The sequence below is a fragment of the Rhinolophus sinicus genome, chromosome 16, assembly GCF_057876585.1.
Source record: "Rhinolophus sinicus isolate RSI-liver-muscle chromosome 16, RSI-T2T, whole genome shotgun sequence".
In the NCBI taxonomy this organism is placed as follows: domain Eukaryota; kingdom Metazoa; phylum Chordata; class Mammalia; order Chiroptera; family Rhinolophidae; genus Rhinolophus; species Rhinolophus sinicus.
Window position 1 is genome coordinate 136,071,631 of NC_142516.1, and position 19,775 is coordinate 136,091,405.

The window sequence follows — 19,775 nt, forward strand, 5'->3', positions numbered from 1 at the left end:
CAGGTATTTGCCCTGCCTGCCACATAGTAGGAGTTCAAGAGAGGTTAACTGCTATCACCACTCCCCTATTGTTTACTTATATGGCTGCTCAGAGATTCACACCAGCTTGTGAGAAGATAATTACTGGTAGCGTGATACTTGGTGAAGCTACTTGAATAACTCTTGTTTACAACTGGTCACAGGGATTGTATTACATTCTAGTTCCCTTACAGCCACACAGGTCACGCTCCCTGAAACCTAGGGAAGGTGGAACATACCTGGGAAAGGCCAAGAGCTGCAGTCCCTAAATCTAAAGGCCCCAGCGCTGACCTACCCAGGGCATTATCGTCCACAGTTGGTTCCAGTCAAGATCCCTGCATGCTGAGGCCCCCAAGACAGCCGGAGGTGTTGAGTATGTGAAAAGGGCACCTGACTGGAACATAGGCCAGGCCATACTTACAGGTTAGAAATCCACATGGGGATTGTGTCTTGTCTCCTTACATTAAGTAGAAGAAGGTTTCCAATTAAAGCGTCTTCTGTCCCATGTATTTTTGACCAACTTCCTACTGTTGCCTGAGGCTATGTTAAAAAAGCAGCCTTCTCAAAGTCAGCTCTGTTCTTTATTTTGGTGCTTTCCACTCTGTGCAGCGCAGTGGAGACTTTCTGCAGGATCATAAAGTTTTAAATAGGATACTCGGGGTGGGGGACTAGAATCACAGTCTTCACTATAAAAGGAGTCAAATGTTGCTATCATTCTGAAGAAAGCTGACCTCACACTGCTTCACAAGTGGAAAAAACCAGGGAAGGGAAGACCCATTTCGACTGTGCCCTTCTGGGGATGGGCCCTGGCCAGCTCAGGCTCTGTTTCAGGAAATGCCAAACGGCTCATTAACTTTAGAAAGCTGCCGTACCTCATAAAACTCCCTTTATTACACTCTCTCAGGACAGCTAATAATATTTTTCATTATGTCCATCTCTCAATCTTCACCTAAGAACTCTCTACCAATACTGTGGGCAGCAGGGAAAGATGCCCTGAGAGGAGATTGGCAGAGTGCCAGGAGAGGGAAACGGGGGAACTCAGGGATTCTAGCAGCTCTGCTCAGTACAGCACAGCCCACGCTCCCCGTAAAAAACGTCCACGGAGAGCCCAGCAGGCTGCAGGCAGCAGAATAAGGCACTGCTTTAGAGGGTGGGGAAGAGAAATCCAGAGCTGTTGTGAACAGAGGACAATGCTTAGAAACTACTAAATGGAGAGAAGAAAGCCAAAGGAGAGGACCAGAGTCTTGAACTGTTAAAAAGGGGCGGGTGGTGAGAGTATCGTAAAGATAAAGAAATCCTGGGCCAAGCAGAAAGAGAATTAGACACAAAAGGTCAGATTGAGCCAGATGCGAAAAATGGGCTCATGACACAGTGATCGTCTGTTCTGACTACTTCTGACCCTCAGGAGCTCTGACATGGGCCTGAAAGCAGAGAATGGAGAGGCTTCAAGCGGCCCTACACACGCACTGAAACCTCAGGGGAGGGTGGGGAAGTCACTGTAGTAGAATGAGGGTTAGTTCTCATACACTCCGCTTCATACCAAGGCGAGGGAACACTATGAAGGCCTCCGTGTAGTTCGTTCCCCCCAAACCTACTGAGTTCCTAACTCTGAGCACAATGTAGACAGAGCGAGATGCTACAGGGGAGACAGGGATAAAACACCTGTGGCCATTCTCCCACAAGTCACCTCGAGTCTGTGAGAGAAAGCACAAGACATCAGGTTAGTTACTTAATGGATTTTATTGCATACCTACTATGTGACAGGGACTGAGGCAGATGCGTGCAGATACTTCTGAACAAGACAGACCAGCCCCTGCCCTCAGGGGACTTCCATTCTAGTTGGAGGAGGCAGACATTGAACAATTAATTCATTATAAAAGTAATACACTTGGGGAGGGGGTGTTAAGGGGTGCTATGGAAATGCTTAAGAAGAGGAACTAACCGTTTGGAGGGCCAGGGGGACATACTTCACAACCACCTTAGACTTTAAGTCCAGGGAGGATTCAGAGGATGGAGAAATTGTTTTGGAAGGACAGAGAAGAAATAAGAAGAAAAGTTCTTTGTGTTGAATTTTGGACTTAGACAGAGAGAAGGAGTGGGTTTGGTGCCCGACTCAAATAACAGCATAATCAAAGATCAGACAAGGGGATCAATGGGAGGCTGTGGGGAAGCAGGTTTCCAACCAGAGCAAGAGTGTTTTCGAATTCACTGGCCATGGGCTGAGAATCATGCAAGGGAGCAGAGGGCCACATGGCACAGGTCCAGACACCTGGCTAAAGGATTTCAACTTTAGCCCTGCACTGCATAAAGCCAGAAGGTGGTATTAAAATCCCAATGTTTCCACCAACTTTTTACGTGACATGTTTATGTCACTTCACTTCTCTGAATCTGAGTTCCCTCTTTGATAAAAACAGAGGTAATAAGTCCGACCTCACAGGCCTGTCACATGGTAAATGCTCAAAAAGTATTAGCTCCATGCTCTTGATTGAGCGGCCAGTGCAGAGTCCATGACTATCTGTGCTGTCGGTGCCGGGATCAGAGCAGTGATTTAGGAAGCGCTAGGGCACGTTAGCATGCAGGGTGGAGCAGGGTGGCATGAGGTGGGTGATCAGTGAGTGAGTGGTAGAGAAAATGGGGAGAGACGAGGGGTAAAAGACCAGGACGGAGGTAACCGGGCCTGAATGAGGGAAAGGACAGTGTCACACAGGACAGTAAGGTCCAGTGGCTGAATCAAGGAAGGACTCAAAGACGATGCCAACAGTTTGAAACTTACTGACTGGAGGACGGTGGGAGGTCAGCAGAAACAGTGACATCAAGAAAATACATTTGATTCAGGGGTAAGGTAATGAGCTGTTTTGGAAATGTAGAATTATTTTTAATTTTACTAGAAATCTACATGGAGAGTTTCAGTAGATATCTGAACTATGGAACTGGAGTTTCGACGTAAGGTGGAGATTGACCATGTGAATTTGGGAATTGTTTTGTAGACAACATCGTCGAAGCCACTGGCATAAAGAGAACGAAGCCTAGAAAAGAACCTTGGAAAAGCATGTGCTGCATTCGGGAGGCAAAAGACAAGGGAGGAAAAAGAGAGTCTCGATTCAAAAGAAAAAAATAGACGATTTTGATTCCCAAATAACTAAATAATGTAGAGGGAGAAGGGGAAAACACGCTGCCATGCAGCTACGAGAGGAGAAGGGAGAGGACAGAGTTCCACGCTGCTGAGATGAGGGGCAGGGGCGATGAAGACTGAGCAAGGTCTTCGAAAGTCTCTGACCTCAGGGAGGGTAATTTTGGGGAGATAGGTCGGGGACAGGCTACAGAAGTGGGACAGAAAGGGATGGTAAGAGGCAGAGACTATAAGTATATGCTCTGGAGAAGTTCCGTCATGAAGAAGAAAAGGAGGGTTCAGTCATTTGTTCACCAAACATTGACCGAGCATCTGCTGTGCTTCAGGCACTGCACACAGGCCTATGGGACAGAAAGAGCAGCTCAGGAGCAAAGATGGTTGAGAGATTGCTTTAAATAGGGGAGACATGACAGCTTTTACACCTGGGTTGTTGGGAGGGGAGAGAGGAAGGGGGCCAACGGCCAGGCTAGGGGAAGGATGGATAGAGGGACGTGCAGAGACTAGGTAAAGAAGAAAGTGTTGACAAGGAGAGGAGAAAAGCTCCAGTCTAATAAGAGTTAAAAACAGATATGCATAGAACCACATTTCTGCCCCCAAAGTATTTCCTTAAGGAAAAGGTATAAACTCAAAGGATCCTAAGGGGGCAGGCACTGCTTCTTGTCAATAGTTAATGCTATCCGGGTATTCTGGATTTTGTCTACTTCACCTTGAAATTACATACACTCTTTAATTAGAGGACACTGAGAGAGTGACTTTTCCATAGCACTTATATTTAATTATAAGTTTTTCTCCCACTCCTTGAATCATGTCTAGATACTGCTGTGCTCTTCCTGTTTGCTATCTTGGGGATCTTTGAGACTTTCTTCTAAAACCAACTTTTCTAGAACAGTAGGTCAGTCTTGCTCGGTACCCCAGCACAAAGAACCGCTGTGCAGAGACTCACATCCACACTTCCTTCCTCATAGAAAACCTCTAACTAGGCAGTGTTGTAAAATATCACTTGAAGTGGGGTGACACCTGTCCTTGGCAAGGAAATGGCCAGGCTTATTCCAGTCTTATGTCACAGCAAGACGTTGCTCACCTCTCATTGTGTCTGGTTTCTCCCCTGTGGTGGGCCCAGCAGGGGAGCAGGAGGGAGAGACTGGGGGTGTCAGTGTGAATCATCCCCTCAGGTGAAGGTCAACACCACCCCCAGGGACCCCAGGGCTATGACTGTGCTTCAGAGAGTCAGCACCTGGTCTCCACCCTGACTGGACCCAACTCAGAAGGACTACCTACCACAGCAACAGGCGAGGGTGTGAAAGGGAGAGAGAAGAATTAGACAGTAGGTCCCCTCCATCTATGGGGGATTCATTCCAAGACCCCCAGTGGATGTCTGAAGCCAGGGATAGTACCGAACCCTATATATACATTTTTTTTCCCTATATACACATACCTATAATAAAATTTAATTTATAAATTGGGCACAGTAAGAGATTAACAACAATAACTAATAATAAAATGGAAAAATTATAACTATATACTGTAATAAAAGTTATGTGAATGGCTTTGGGGCCATTATGAAGTAAAAAAATTACTAGAACACGACACTGTGATACTGAGACAGTCTATCTGATAATCGGAAGGGCTACTAAGTGACTCATAAGCAGGGAGCATATACAGCATGGAGACTCTGGACAAAGGGATGATTCACGTCCCAGGCAAGACACAGCAGGACAGCACGAGATTTCATCATGCTACTCAGAACAGTGCACAACTTAAAACTTCTGAATTGTTTTTTTCTGGAATTTTCCACTTAATGTTTTCTGGCTGCAGTTGACTGAGGGTAACTGAAATCTCAGAAAGCAAAACCATGGATGGGAGGGGGACTGCTATATACCCTATCCCCACAAAGAGAAGGTCAAGGACTGAATTAACAGAAGACAGAAGAGTATCAACACCAGGGGGACCCCTAACAAATTTAAATGCAATGGGGGTATCATCAGGGCTGAGAAAAGCAGGTTGTTAAAATATTGATATATTTCTCTAAACTCCCACCCTCCCAAGTATCTCCACCATTCTGGCCGCTCCTCTTGGATACCTCCCTCCTTGATTCAGAAAGTAAAAGAGGAATGCCTGGCTGGCAGGGGCGCCTGGGACTCGGGTGCTCTTGCTATGTTCCTTCTGATTGATGCTTGTGCCACGTCTGCCATTAAATATTTAGAGTATCACCTGAGGCTATCATAACCCTATTTTACCGAAAGAAAATTGAGGCTTAGGGAGGTAAACAACTTGCCCCAGGTCATAGAGCTAGGGAAATAGAAACCAGAATTCAAAACTGGTCTGCATGACTGCAAAACCTGTGGTGTGTACAGCCTCGGACTGTATCGTCCAAACTGAAACACTTCGGAGTCTAAAAGGTGAACCCCCCAAAGGAATGCCGGGATAACGAACATAAACAGAAGTCAGCTGGACAAGTTGGGGTGTGGGGTCACCAACATATTCACCCCAGGGCTTCACACAGCAGGATGGGCCAGAAGAAATCGAGATCCAACCCCACGTGCATTTTAGTGAAGACCAAGGAGAGACCTATCTGGACTTCCTGACATTACGCACGACTGTCCGTTTCCTCCTTGTTTGCTAGACTTGTTAACCTGGGTAATAATCCTGTAGTTACTGATGCTCAAGTCCATCTTTTAAAACTTTAATACATTTGTTTGTTTATTTCAAAGGCAAAAGGACAGAGTGGATGTGGAGGAACCTGCAGGGCTGCCGTCTGGGGCAGGGGTGGTGGCAGACATAAGTGGGAACTCGTCAGGAGAGGAGTCCAGCTCAGGAGGTGAAAGGCAAGCACAGCTGTTATTATCCACACCTGGCTGCTGTGCACACAAGACACCAAGCCCAGTTAAACTCTCAAGCTCCTAGTTAGGGGGACAGACGAAGGCCAGGACCAGGGTTCACAACAGGCTTGGAGTAGATCTGAACCTGACTTCAAATCCTGCATTCACCAGTGATCCACACAAATTACTTTCTCTAAGTTTGTTTTCTTACTTGTGAGAATGAGAAGGACAGTGTTTATCTCACTGGACTCTTGTGAAGGTTCAATGAAATAACAAATACAATGCCAGTGTGGTGGGTCGGGGCAGCTGTGTGGAATGGAGCAGATGAAGTAAAATCTAGGTGTGCGGTGAAGTCAGGGAGTCACCGGGCGGCTTCCAGGTTTCCAGCTTCGGTGACTAGGGAGAGAGCAGTGGCCCTGATCATGACAGAGAATGAGAGGCCGAGTCGGGCCTAGGGGTGGTAGGGAGAATTGGGGTGATGCTGATGAACTTGGTGGCACCTCAGTCTTGCAGGGCTTATGGATCTTCTAAGTGGAGACGTTCATTGGGCAAACAACCCTGAGACAGAAGCTCAAGTGAGGTCTGGCTTGGCAATATCGGTTTGAGAGTCACGGTGTATAGGTGGTATTTAACCCTAAGAGGTAGAAGAGGTGCCCCAGGGAGATAATCCAGAGACCCAATGAAACAAGTGCTGGGCAACCCTCTTACTAAGTAAAGGCCTGCCCTGTTCGTGTTACCAGAAAAAGTCACACAGAATAAAGGCTCCATGGCAGAGCCCCAATGCACGCATGTGTTTTAGATGTGCGCAAGGTACCTGCAAACAACGGTAACTGTTATGAAGCTCCAGGTAAGCTCAACATGCAGTATATTTGTCAACAGCTCCAGCTTTGGCAGAGTCAGACTCAGGGTCCATTCCAGCTCCATTACCTACTAGCTGTTGCCCTGCCCAAGTTAGTTAATGTCCCCCAGCCTCACTTTCGTCATCTCTAAAGTGTGAAAAGTAACTCTGCTTCAGGTTGGCTGTGATTATTTAAGGAGATAATATAGTTAACTCAGGCTCTGATATACCATCAGCTCAGTAAGTGCTGGCTGGTGCTACTTTTACAGAGTAGCGCTGTCCAAATGTCAGTAATTATACATTTTCTAGTAGCCCCATTACAACACCCAAAGAACAGGTGAAATTAATTTTAATGTATTTTATTTTACCCAAGATACCCCAAATATTATCATGTCAATATTGTAATGAATATAAAATTATTAATGTGGTATTTTACATTATTTCCTTCCTACCAATTCTTTGAAATCTGGTCGTTTATGCTCCTAGCACACCTCCATCCAGACGAGCCTCATTTCACGTGCTCACAGCCACATATGGCAAGTGGCTACCACACTGGACAACACAGCCCTAGACCCCTAGTTATACCGCAGCAGGAAGAGGAGGACTATAATTCTTTCCCTAAGAATCACATTTTGAAGTGCTTTTCTGATCTATTATTGAATTAAATCCATACTTCTGATTGTTTTTCAGCCCCCTCCTACTTTAGACTTAAGATTACTAAGAGGTGGACAGACACCTGGGATGCACAGTACCAAACATTTTAGTGATGTGCTTTGAAAAATCACCACAGTGGACTGTAGAGGCAAAATGAGCAGATGACAATGAAAGCACTGTTAAGTGGTAAGCCAGAACGGTGTAAAGGAGTAGAAGGGTAGACATAAGATATATTGATTTAAATGTTTAAAATGAAATGTATTGGACTAACAACTGAACTAACAAAACCAAACAAACTCAAACAGATATTTAAAGAGCCAAGAAAATGACGGTCTCCAAAGTCTCAGCCTGGCTAGGAAATCGAGCACAGAATAGGTAAAGAAGAAAGTGTTTGAAGAAAAAGCAGCCCTTAAGTGAGCCCAGTACAAGTTGGGTGGGGGCAGGGGCAGGAGAGGCAGGGAGCACAGGCCTGAAAGGAGCAGAGCACACAGTGAGGTGTCTCAACAAACAAGAGCCAGGGGCTAGTAGGTCTGCAGCCCAGACATACCTCTGGGGCGCACCTGCCATGATAACACTGCTGGTACCATCTGTGGCTTTATCTTCAGAGACAGAACAAGAAGGAATATGGAGAAGTGTTGTCTTTTTAGGGGAAACAGGGATAGATCTCAAAAACTTTCCTTTTTTGTAGAGAGAAGAGGAACTAGCTTAGTGCAAAATATGTTTTTCCAAGGGTTACATTTAAGGGCGTAATAAACTTTTTCCATGAATTACTGATAGAACTTTCACTGTGTGTATTAGTATACTGTTTTCATGATCATTTAACTAATAAAGTAATATCGGTTTGCTGAGAGGTAGATTCAGAACTCTTCAAAGAAAGGATTTAAGCAAAGACACGGAAATAGCCATCCTAAGTCACCACGAGGTGATCAGTTCAGCAAACATAAGAAGCCTACAGTCTTACAAAGAGTCTGGGCCATTAAGTCTAGGGGGAAGGACCCTTCAGCTCTCCACCTATCCCCCAAATCACCCATCACGTCAGTGTTATGTCCACAGTGAACATGGTGCCCAAGGAGGCCCAGTTATATCTGATAAACTCTGACTAAATAAAGCATGGAGACCAGTTCAGAAAGTTAAAGGGGTTATGCTTCAGTTTGCACATGTTAGTTGTTGAAGGAAAACTTCTATTTTGGATATTGTAGAGTACCATGAAATCCAATGGCTCTGGGCACTTCCTGGAGGTGTGACCTTGCATATCTCACTTCTCTGATTCTAGTTTTTTTCTGCAGAAGTTTTGTGAAGACAAGATATAATGTGTGTAAAAGTGCTTTGCATAGTGTCAGACAAAACAGGTATTGAGCGAATAGCTGCTATTGACAGTAACAATAATAGACGAGATACTCATATTTATTTCCATGTCATTATAAAGGCTAAATTGGAAAAGGTCTTTCACAAAAAGCAGTATAAGGTAAGGGTTACTAAACTGACTTCCTTTTTGAGTCTGTGTGCGAATATATACCAGCATGCGAGTAAGATTCATTTTCTCAATCTTTGAAACTCCAAATGATTTTATTTTCCTTAGCTTAGTAAAAAAAAAAATGAGAAGAGACTGGTCTTGAATACCTGTGTAAGTGACCTTGGAAGCTGTGGGTTTTTAAAAAACAAGTTAGGTATTCATCCATGACAGAATTCGATGGTGGTGGGGAGAGAGGGCGGGAGTGTTTAATGTGTGCTTTCCTATGACTGTGCATGTATGTACTTTAAGTCTTGATGTACAAAGAATTCCTCCCCCATGGTCTCAAAAGGCCCTCTTAAGCGACCAAGGGATTCCTTGCATCAGGAAAAAAATATATCTGAAAAATTAGCTCACACTGAAAAATTAGTATTAGGATTTTTTCCTTACAGCAGTATTTGTATTTTAAGAGGGAGTTTCCTTTAAAAAAAAAAGATAACTCAAAGAAAAATCTCTTAAAATCTAAGAAATGCAAACACAATTCTATAAAGATGCTGAAGCAAGGACCTTGTATGCTCATAAATAGAACACCAGGTATTTGTTACAATAAGGGGGAGAGAAACCTTCCTTAAAACCCCTCACATCAAACTCTACAGTTGACTTTTTACTTCAGCTTAAGGTCAGTCTGGTTTCGAGTAAAAGATCTACTTACACAACCCCAGGGTAGTTGCTGTGTGTGTGTGTGTGTGTGTGTGTGTGTGTGTGTGTGTGTATGCGCACGCAAGTGTAGACTTCAAGTTGATAAATTGCACTATTCGAATCTCAGTAACATTTAGGGTGAATCTACCAAATTGGAACTCACACCTAGCTTGCTTCTGACTAATGTGAAATGTTAAAACAAGCCGGGAGCCATTCTCCTCACACAGTCACAGAAGAGACGTAGCTAAGTTTACCTTTCTTTGGTCTGGATTTCACTGGCAAGGACTCCTTTTTTTCCATTGCTGCTTCTCTTTCTTTCCATCGGCGGATCTGTTCCTCCCTCATCTTGAAGAACAGGATCTGTTTCTGTTCTTCGCTGAGCTCTGCCAGTAGATCAGGATCTATGTACATCTCTGATAGTATCTGTTTCAGCATCTTTGCAGGTCTGGAGTCTTTTACACCTGTGGCAAAAGTTCTTGAAAATGGCCTCCCGGTGTGCCTGCACCTGGCGGGCACTTGGATGGCCCTTCTCAGAGACTCCCTGCAGTCCCGAATGACAGGAACAGTATTTCAGCAAACTGGCTCTTGGTCCCCTGCACCAAACATCCTGTCCAAAATGCCGTTCACAAACCTGCAGAGAGCGACAACCAAAAACCAGGCAGTATTAAAATGTGTAAACGCTGGGCAAGAACAGGCTTATGAATAAAGCTTGGAGGAAATATAGTATCGCTTTTCAGTTCAGGGGAAAAGAGAAGAAAAGCCGAGGCACGCTTTGTTAAACATTTGTGTAACCTCTATCCCGTAATTTCCAGAGATACTTTATCAACAAAACAAAACAAACCCTAACTTTATACAGGTCAATCTCAGGGAAACAAAAAAATTAAGAGGTTTGGCCTTCCCCCAACCAAGCAAACATATTATTACTTCAGAGCCTAACAAACCACCAACTGTATGGCTGAGAAAAGAAGTAAGAAAAAAAGGCACAGGAAGAACTTAAAAGACTCTTCCCAAACAACTTATTTCAAAACAACATACTGTTTTTGAGATTACACAGAATTACCCACCTCAAACCAAACTAAAACAGAACCATGCTCAAGGAAGGGAAAAAGAAGAAATAAAAATTAGACCACAATGCAATTTTCCCATTTTCCCTTAAAAGCAGCACTGAATAAGTACAATTATGTACTTTCATCCACACAGAAAGATAATGCAATTTCCAGACAACCCACTAGAACCATGAAAACAATGCAGGTGCAGGAGAAAACATTCACGTATATTGTGGAAGTTCGCCAGGTAACTTAATATAATAAAATCTAAATTTACACACCAGATAAACTGGGGGAATGGAGAGGTGATCTGGTCTGTAAATTTTAGGTTCATCACAAAGGATCCTTGCTTTATAGTTTATTAGGGACTCCTTTAAAAAGCAGCCATGGACTGGTACATGCACAAGTGGTTTCACAATGGTTCTGTTTGAAAGAGGTGGTGGCAATTTCACTAAGGTTTCATTCTACTCTCCACATTTCTGTTTGGTTGATTTTTTTTTTTAATAGCAAACCTTCATACTTTTGGAATCAGAAGGAAATTATGTTTACATGTTTACATTTCCATTCTGGGGAAGATAAAGACTTAATTTGTTTCAATATGATAGAATACATGACAAAGCTTGCTTACTGAGACTTTTCAGGATCACCTAAAATCTTAAGAAATGAACTAATAATTTGATGTTAATAACGTTTCAGTAATCTCACCATCTACCCATGCCCGCTCAGATCTCATGTCTCCAAACTAAGTTAAAATGCACTTGAACTTCAGACTAGTCACCTAGCCTCCTAGTTCCTTCACTTTGTCATCCACACAGTCAGATTGTGATAGTCCTCCAACCCCTTGGGAGTGTCCTTGGTCTCCCCCTCTTCCTCCTCTTCCTTGCAAACGATTTCTCCATTTACACCAGTGTTTTGAGATAGGCACGTTCAATAGCTAAACCCCAGAGTGGTTTGCATACACTGCACATAGTTCCATTCGCTAACTATTCATTGTGTAGCAGGGACCTTTATTGAGGCTACAACTATTCTTGCTAACTGTATCCTATAATCTCCTGCGGCAGTTAACTACCAGAACGCAAACGGAACACAAATATTAAGAGAAAATGTAAAAAGAATTAAAAGCAGAGTCTGGCTCCAATTCAGTCAGGCAAACCTATCCCCAGGCCCCCTTCCAACCTTTGTATTTTGCTTCAAAGGCTATCAGAGCCACAGAATTGATGTCCTGTGATGCTTTCTCAACCTTTGCATTCTAACAGCTTCTTGAAGAGTGGGGCCCACTAACTTTACACTAAAGGAGAAGTTTCCAGATGCTGCACTCTCGTCTACACATGATGGGAACCAAAGGAAGAATTGGTTTCCTCAGCATACTTCATTCCAGTGCTGAGATGAAGTAGTAAGAAACCGAAATAAATGACTCCTTGACATTCCGATGAACGTCTTTCTGCTGGCCCATTCCATGACTCCAGAATGGTTGACTTTCACAGAAATAAAACATGGTAGAAAATGAGGAGCCCAATGAAGCCTGAGGCTTCTGCTCTGTCCCCCATTTTGAATGAGGTGAATCCTAGCAACAGTGATGACATGGGCAGAACCTAAAAACTAAGATCCTGGAAGTACAAAATTCACAATCTTCCCCTCTCCCTCACCCAGAATATTCCTGGTAATAAGAGCTCCTATATTCACAGTGCCAGCCGCTACCTTCAGCACTTTATATGTATTAACGCATTTAATCTTCACAATAGCCCTTGGAGTTCAATCCCTCACTAGACCCATTTCACAGATGAAGATGGGCAGTGACGGAGCCTGGCAGTCTGGCTGTAAGTCGGCTTGACTATATTTCAACAGTACAGTGGAGTTTCAGTGTGAGCCCAGAATCAGAGCATCATCAGGATGTGGTACCATCCTTGAAATTTCCAAAGGAAGACCAGCAAATTCTTGCAGCAATGGAAACGCTTAACTGAAGGTGCATGACACGGTATGCCTCTCTGGCAGAAGCCTCATCCCGGTAATTGTAGATTAAGTTTAGGGGAGTCTAGGTGTTGAAAAGACCCCACGTGGGAAGGACAGCAAGGAACTGACTGTCCTATTGGCCCAGGTGTGGATGTCGTTTGCTCACTTTTTTCTCCGTTTCCCCACTCACATAACCACGAGGAGTAGCACAAATGGCACAAGTGTGAAGAGTTCCACAGCAACTCTGTGATGCTCAAGAGTTTTCATGGTTTAAATGTTTTGTTTGCCTTTTGTAGCAAACATGGATTTTTAGCATTAAAGTTAACTAGTGAATCTTGAGGGAGAGACACTGGCTCCCTGTGTCCTAGAACACTTGGGGACTCAGTTGACAATGGTGGTGGTCAGGCTGCTGAATAATATGCACGCCATTCTAAGCCTGTTGATTCCTACTGGTGTGAATGAATTCTTTCCTCCCCTATGCGAGGAGATGGAAAACTCAAAGGAGCACAGGGAGCTCACAGGACAACCAGCAAGGGACCCCAGCCCGGACTCCCAGCTTTGTTCTCATGAGCTGTGTGACTTTTGGCTGTTACTTCATTTCTCTGAATTCAGTTTCCTCATCTATGAAATGAGGGCCTGCATTGTGAATCTTTATAATTTGAGGACTATGCCAGATAATCTATGTGAAGTTACAGAGACAACTGGAGCCAGGGTAGAGGAAATAGAAATGAGAAAATCAATCAATCATTGTTTTTCTCACTTTCACTCCCTGATAGGACGATCATTGCTGACACTGATTCAAATTCCAATGACTTTCCACTAATATATTGAGTGCAGCAAACTTCCAGTTATTCAAGATCCAATAAAAGGAAAAAGCTCAGCTAACTGGTTTTCTTCTACAGCACTTTTTTCTTAAGAGAGAAATGACAAGCCACAAGCCCACATCTGCTATTTATTCCAAAAATAAATTTCTAAAGGGTCATAGGATCAGCTGTTTTCCAGGATAATAGATTTGGCCTGACTCACACCGTTCACAGTCCTGTTTTACAAAACAAAAATTGTGTTTTTAGTGACTCTGAGATAAAATAATAATAATAATAATAAAATAAAAATAAAAACCCAACCTGAGATACAGCCTAAATCATAAAAAGATTGTACTCTGGACAGTATAACTTTAATGTTTAAAATATAGTTTGAATTTTAATTATTTCAGTACCCTCAGCTCTGTTTTCAGATTTTCAGTTATCTGACTCAACTTTACCTTATTAATCTTATCAGCAAAGGGGCCATTTTTGAGGATAAAGTGAATTACCAGAGGTGAGAACAATTTGGTGAGTTTTGTAAATATATACCATTCTTCAGAAAGTTGAAATTACTGTACACACGGATTTATCTAGAAAATTCCACTCACATGCCAAATCTATGCCCACATATGCTTCCACTTAATCATTCACTTCAAAAATATTGTATCTAAGTCGTTTCTATTAAACAGGCAATCAAATAAGAGCCTTTTAGGAGGTGAGGAGACTAAGTTTAGAGAAAGGTGCCGTGCTTGTTTCTTCCCTGTGACTCTTGGGGAAGGAAAGACAACTCTGAGAAAACTGAAAAATTCTGTAACTTGTCCCGTCGTCTCCACGTCCACCCCTTTGGGGCGCCAGCGGGAAAACGGAGGGCAGGAGCCGGCCGGGGTGCCCACTTGGTGGAGGTAGGTCATCGGTACCGAGCTGCCTGGGGGTCACAGTCTGAGTCTGTAGCAGGCCTCCGCCCTCGGCTCCCCAACCCCACCGGGCACCCTCGGTGCTGGAGCGGTGATACCGTTTCCCCGGACTCTACTGGAAGGTCTGGGGCGAAGGAGGCCGCCAGGGCGCTACCCACAAGCGCGCGTATGCTCGTCAGCAGGGCAGTCCCTGCCGCGCCACGGCTTGGGGCGCCGTCGCGGGGCCGCGGGAGGCCAGGGCAGCTGGGGGGAGACGCGGGGCGCCGGGGGTTATTCGACAGGAGTCCAGAAAATGTAGACCAGCCCAGACCCTCCCACGCGGCCACCACCCGGCCGCCCCAGCTCCCTCCCGGGCGGAACCTCGCCTGACCTGCGCGCACACGCCCCTCGGGGACCTGGAGCCCCGCCCGCAGCCCAGAACTGACCCTAGGCCTCTCCTGCACCCTGCGGCCGTCCCCCTCGGGGCTCCCCCGTACCGTCACGGTAAGCCCCCGGCCCTCCCGCGCCACCGATCACTTGCCGGCGGCTCCAGACACCGGACACCAGACACCGGACACCGGCCGCCCGCCTGCTGCGGCCGGGCTCGCCGACCAGCCTCGCACCTGAGCCTGCTCCGGGCGTGGCAGAGGGGTCGCGGGAGGGGCGCGGGCCGTGGGGATCCGGGCCTCGCCGCCCGCCTCCCCCAGCCCCGCATCCTCCACTCTCCCCTTCGGGGACCCCCGCCTCTCCCCCCCCTCCCCAAAAAAAGAAAATCTTCTCTGGGCCTCCCCTTCCACCCTGGCACATACCTGTGAAGGTCCCTGGGCTCGCCTGCCAAGGCGACCCGCGCACCCGCCACGTCCAGTTGGGCCGCCCAAGCTGTCGGGGAAGAGAAGGAGGAACGGGGAGAGGCGCCCGTGAGCCGCACAGGCTGGCTGGACAAACACTCCGGTGAGATGTTGGCAAACAGCGTCTCTCAGCCCCCGCCCGCCCGCTCCGCCCCACCCGCGGCCCACATGCCGGGGTGACTGACTGGGTGCTCGCGGCCCCACCCGAGCCCCTGGACACGCTCCAGGGCCGGGCGGCGGCGGGGCCCGGCGGCCTGCTGCATCCCAGGCCTGCTGTCCTGGACTCACCCTGGCCTAAGGGGCGGTGGTCGCAGGCCAGCGTCCCCCACCGCTCCCCCAAAAAACAACCACCTGCAGTCTGCGATGGCTCGTCCTGCCATCTCGGGTCCTGTGGAACTTATTAATATCAGCGGCCCTACCCCATCTGCACCACAGAGCTCAAGGTTTCTTGCAAGGTGGAGCCTGCGGAGGCGGGCAGGCCCTTCTCAGTTACACTGAGTCCCGCGGGCCAAGTCTGCTCACCTCTCAGGTTCTGCTCCTTCGTCTCTTGGAGCTTACTTTTTTTTTCTTTTTCTTTTGTTGCCATTAAGTAAATGATCAAACTCTCAGGCGCAGGTACTTGCCAGTACCTGTGTGGCTTTGTAGCACTTGATCAAGGAGGAGAAAGGCTGGAAAGATGGAAACAGAAAACAAAAGCGTCAGGGAAAGAAAATCAAAGAAATCTGGAGGAAGGGTTAAGAAGGTCAAGAATCTTGTAAATTGCAGCAAGAACAGGTTGGGGTGGTGCATGAAGGTAGAAGGTGACTGAGGATAGGAAAAGGAAGTCTTGGAAAAGTGGAGAAGAAGCAGAGTAGAGACACTGAAGGGCATTTCCCATTGAAGAGGGACATTCAGAATGAGTGGAGAGAAACAGCTTAATTTGGAGAAAAGCAACTTGATTTGGTGAACCCCAGATCGCACGGGTTGAGAAGAGATGCAATGAACATTGAGCATTCAGTCCTGCTCTCCACAGCCTCCCTATAAATTCAGGAGCCTGACTTGCTCTGTTCAAAAATGAAATTTTCTCATTCCTAGCCTCTCCAAACTTCAGAAGACACTCATATTGGGCCGCCCAAGCTGTTAGAAAGAGCCTTGGGGCAGAGATCAATCGTAGAAATCTAACTGTTTAGGAATCAATCTAGGGATCCTATCGGGAGAATTTCTAGTTTTGGTTTGGTTCCCATTGCTTGTCAAATGGATGGCCTCTGGGGTGTTTTTTGGCTGGAGTGTCATTTGCATCTGGTTAGCCAGCTGAAAATGAATTCTAACACTTCGTGGAGTGAACAGTTGTAAAACTATAAAGGGTGGTTCATCAGCCAGTAAAAATTTCAAAGGACACTGATAACAGCCACTTTCTCCACACTCAGTCTTCTTCCGTGTCCTGACAAGTCCCTATAACAGCTACTAATCTCTCTGTCCTTTGGTTTTCCCCTCTGGATAATAGCAGTGCCTACGTCATTAATTTGTTGTGAGGGTTAAATGAGATAATACATGTGAAATGCTCATAACAGTTCCTGGAGGCAGTAAGTGTTTAAACATATTAGCTTATATTATTTCACATCAGATACTGTAATTTCAAGTTACCACTTTATACCTATGTTATGGATTTTGCCTCTTCTGCTACCTAAGCTCCAAGTCAGCCTCAGTGATCCTCACCTCCTAGTATAGTAGTCCCCCCTTATCTGAGGGGGATCCATTCCAACACCAATACAGTAGGTATGCAGTGCATGTTAGTTGAATGGCTGTTAACAGCCCAAATGAATTCAGACTGTACACGCATAGTACAATCATTCACTCAACTTGGAGCCCAGTATCGCTTTCCTTTCCTCTCATGTTTCCTTCCCATGCTTCTTTCCTCTATCTGTAAATATCTCCCTTCTTTTCCTTTTATTTGTGTAATTCTTTCTGCATCCTCTTCACTTTGTCTCCCCTCTCCACTACCACCTTCCCTTTTTGTTCCCTTTTCCATCTCCTGGTATTTCCTCTTTCTACTGGCATAATCTGGAACAGAAAATGTATTTTTTTCTTAATTTCAAAAATAGACATTAAAATGTTTTATATTGCTTTAAAAATCATCAAGTGGCTCTGTTACGACTTATGAGGCCCTCATAGCTCTTTCACTCCTTTTGGCCCAGTGCTCTTAGTAGATAAACTTTCTCCGCTCCATGGTCTAGGATGCATTGTGAGGAGGATTGCTGCCTTCACATAGTGGCAACAACACACCTGATAGAATGTGAGGTCGGGGCAACCAAGTCTTGGCAGGCACAGGTGCTAAGTATCTACTGTTGGCTGGCCACTGGCCATGTATGATGGGTGTCATATATGATGGGCGTCAGCAGTACATGTGTTCTTGGGGTGCCCGAATACCCATCCAGAGCCAGCATTGCAAGAGAAAGGCTAAATCTCTATATACTATATGCTATATACTAATTTTTTAACGTTGTCATTTTACTTTTCATAAGGTTGATTTGTATTCAGGTCCTACAGAAAATGAAAGTTACCTTCAGGTTTTATTCTTATAAAAGAAAATAGGATAAACACAAATAATATTTTTCTTGCCATATTTTATCTTCAGCATCAGAAACCCGAGCCACATTTTTTTAATTCTTAAAGAGTTAATGTTATATATTTGTTTCACAGTGAATATGAAGTAGATGTGAAAGAAAAAGACTAAATATTTCAACTTTATTAAAAATTGATCAAGTTTCAAAATAAATCTGTCAAGTCATCATTCATAAAAAAACATTTACTGAAAGTCTTCGATGTTTTCACTTTTGTGCCAGCAGTTAGAATTGATTTTGAGCTATTTTCATTTCTTTGTGACTCCCTACAGGCTTTTATTTTTTTCATCTTCATAAATATCAAGATAAATTATTGGTCTTTACATTCATCTTTGAATTAATTAGATTACTCTAATTCGTGATGTTTTTCCTTGAATTACTTTTATGGAATTATTTCCTCAAATCCATGGTCTGGGTTGCTGAGAAGACATCCCTTGTTTTTTTGTGTTTCTGTAATGCAGTGGTAAGCAGCCTGTAGCCCACAGGAACTGCTGACCCGAGGCTTGTGGATAGAATTGGGCAACCCCTACATTAAGTGACATGGGACATCTGTGCAAAGCCTGTGGTAGCCATTACTTTTTTACCCATCAAAGCTCTGAGAAAGGAGCAGAAGCAAGCTCTTTCTAGAATTCTGGCATTCCTTGGATATTCCCAGGGGCAGCTTTGAGTAGGCCTCCTAACGCTAATAAAACCAAAATCTCATCTCTTCCTTGTTACCACTTTCAGAATCAGGTTTTGATTTCCTAACTTCTCTCTTATGTGCAATCTTTGCAAAAAGTACACAAATTTATTTTAGTTTTATAAGCGTTTATCGCCAGTGAGCAAAGAAGTAGTTCTCAAGTGCATATTAAAATAACCTAGGAAGATTTAATGTTTGTCCCTTTGCCCCTTTCCCCAAGAGGTTCTTATTTGATTGGAATAGGATGGAGCACAGACATCAGCATTTTTTCAAAGCATCCTAGGAGGTTCCAATGTGTGGCCAAGGTTGGGAACCACTAAGTGTGTGGAAACAAAGTTAATTGGTGATGGGAAATTTTGAAGGCATAGTAATAGCAGCCCCTAGACTTTACTAAAATAAGCATGAAACTAGATGTTCATCTTCTTGGTTCTGGTCTTGAAGTAAGTCCCATAACCTTGTCCAGAGATAGATGTTCCACCAAACCCAGACTATCATTTAATCGGGTGGGAATTAAATGTAATGCATGAGATGACAGTGTTTGGCTCACTATGGCTGCCCAATATATCTAAGATTTGCTACTTTCCTTCCTTTTACTGCTACCTGAAAACTTTCTTTTTTTTTTTTTTTTAAATTAAAGTTTATTGGGGTAACAATTGTTAGTAAAATTACATAGATTTCAGGTGTACAATTCTGTATTACATCATCTATAAATCCCATGTGTGTTGAAAAATTTCATAACTGAGTTATGAAACTCAGATGTTCCCTCTGGCCTTCTAGTTGAAGAGGGCACTTCCCTCTGTGGCCCAAAGATTCCCTGCCCACACCACATAGCTCCAGGTGATCTTTGTTACTTCCTTGTCTCTTCTGGAGGTGGCCTTAGTTCTGCCCCCTAGAACTCCTGCCCTCCCCACTTCCTTCAGTTATAGTCTTTGCTTGAAGACTCTTCACTAACTGGAAGTTGAAGTTCATTCTACCCTTGGGTTAAATAGGACACTTTGTATCTTCCTCTAGGTGTATGTTTAAATAAGAGTCAGGTTATGGCCTCAACAGTGCATGCCATTATTTAAGTTTGACACAGAGAGTTGGTTTTTATTGGCATGTTAGTATTTCAATGACAAGGAAATTTGTACAGTATCCAGTATAGTGGAAACTTATGGCCAATAAATGACAGATCATGCTATACAAATAGGGAAATATGAAAGAAGGCAATCTCCCTTTAGAGAAAGGAGTCTATATCTATTCAGAATTTATATAACCACACCTGCCCCTCATTGAGAATGAACACTACATCTTTGCAAGTCCTCATTGAAAGACAATAAATCTAGACTAGAAGGAATCTGGACATTAT

At 44.5% G+C, this 19,775-nt stretch overlaps 1 protein-coding gene across 2 annotated transcripts in view; it reads right to left on the minus strand.

Moving 5' to 3' along the window:
* Positions 1 to 15,689, minus strand: part of SH2D4A (SH2 domain containing 4A) — a 58,284-nt gene extending 42,595 nt beyond the window's left edge. The window contains exons 1-3 of one of the 2 annotated variants that reach the window (XM_088793619.1): positions 15,671 to 15,689; positions 15,110 to 15,179; positions 9,863 to 10,239 (exon numbers count right to left, since the gene is read on the minus strand). In XM_088793619.1, the coding sequence (XP_088649745.1) occupies positions 9,863 to 10,043 (181 nt within the window). In that variant the 5' untranslated portion in view covers positions 10,044 to 10,239; positions 15,110 to 15,179; positions 15,671 to 15,689. Of the gene's footprint in view, positions 1 to 9,862; positions 10,240 to 15,109; positions 15,180 to 15,499; positions 15,575 to 15,670 lie in introns of those variants that run through there. The other variant, XM_019742023.3, reaches the window with a different exon arrangement.
* Positions 15,690 to 19,775: the final 4,086 nt, after the last annotated feature.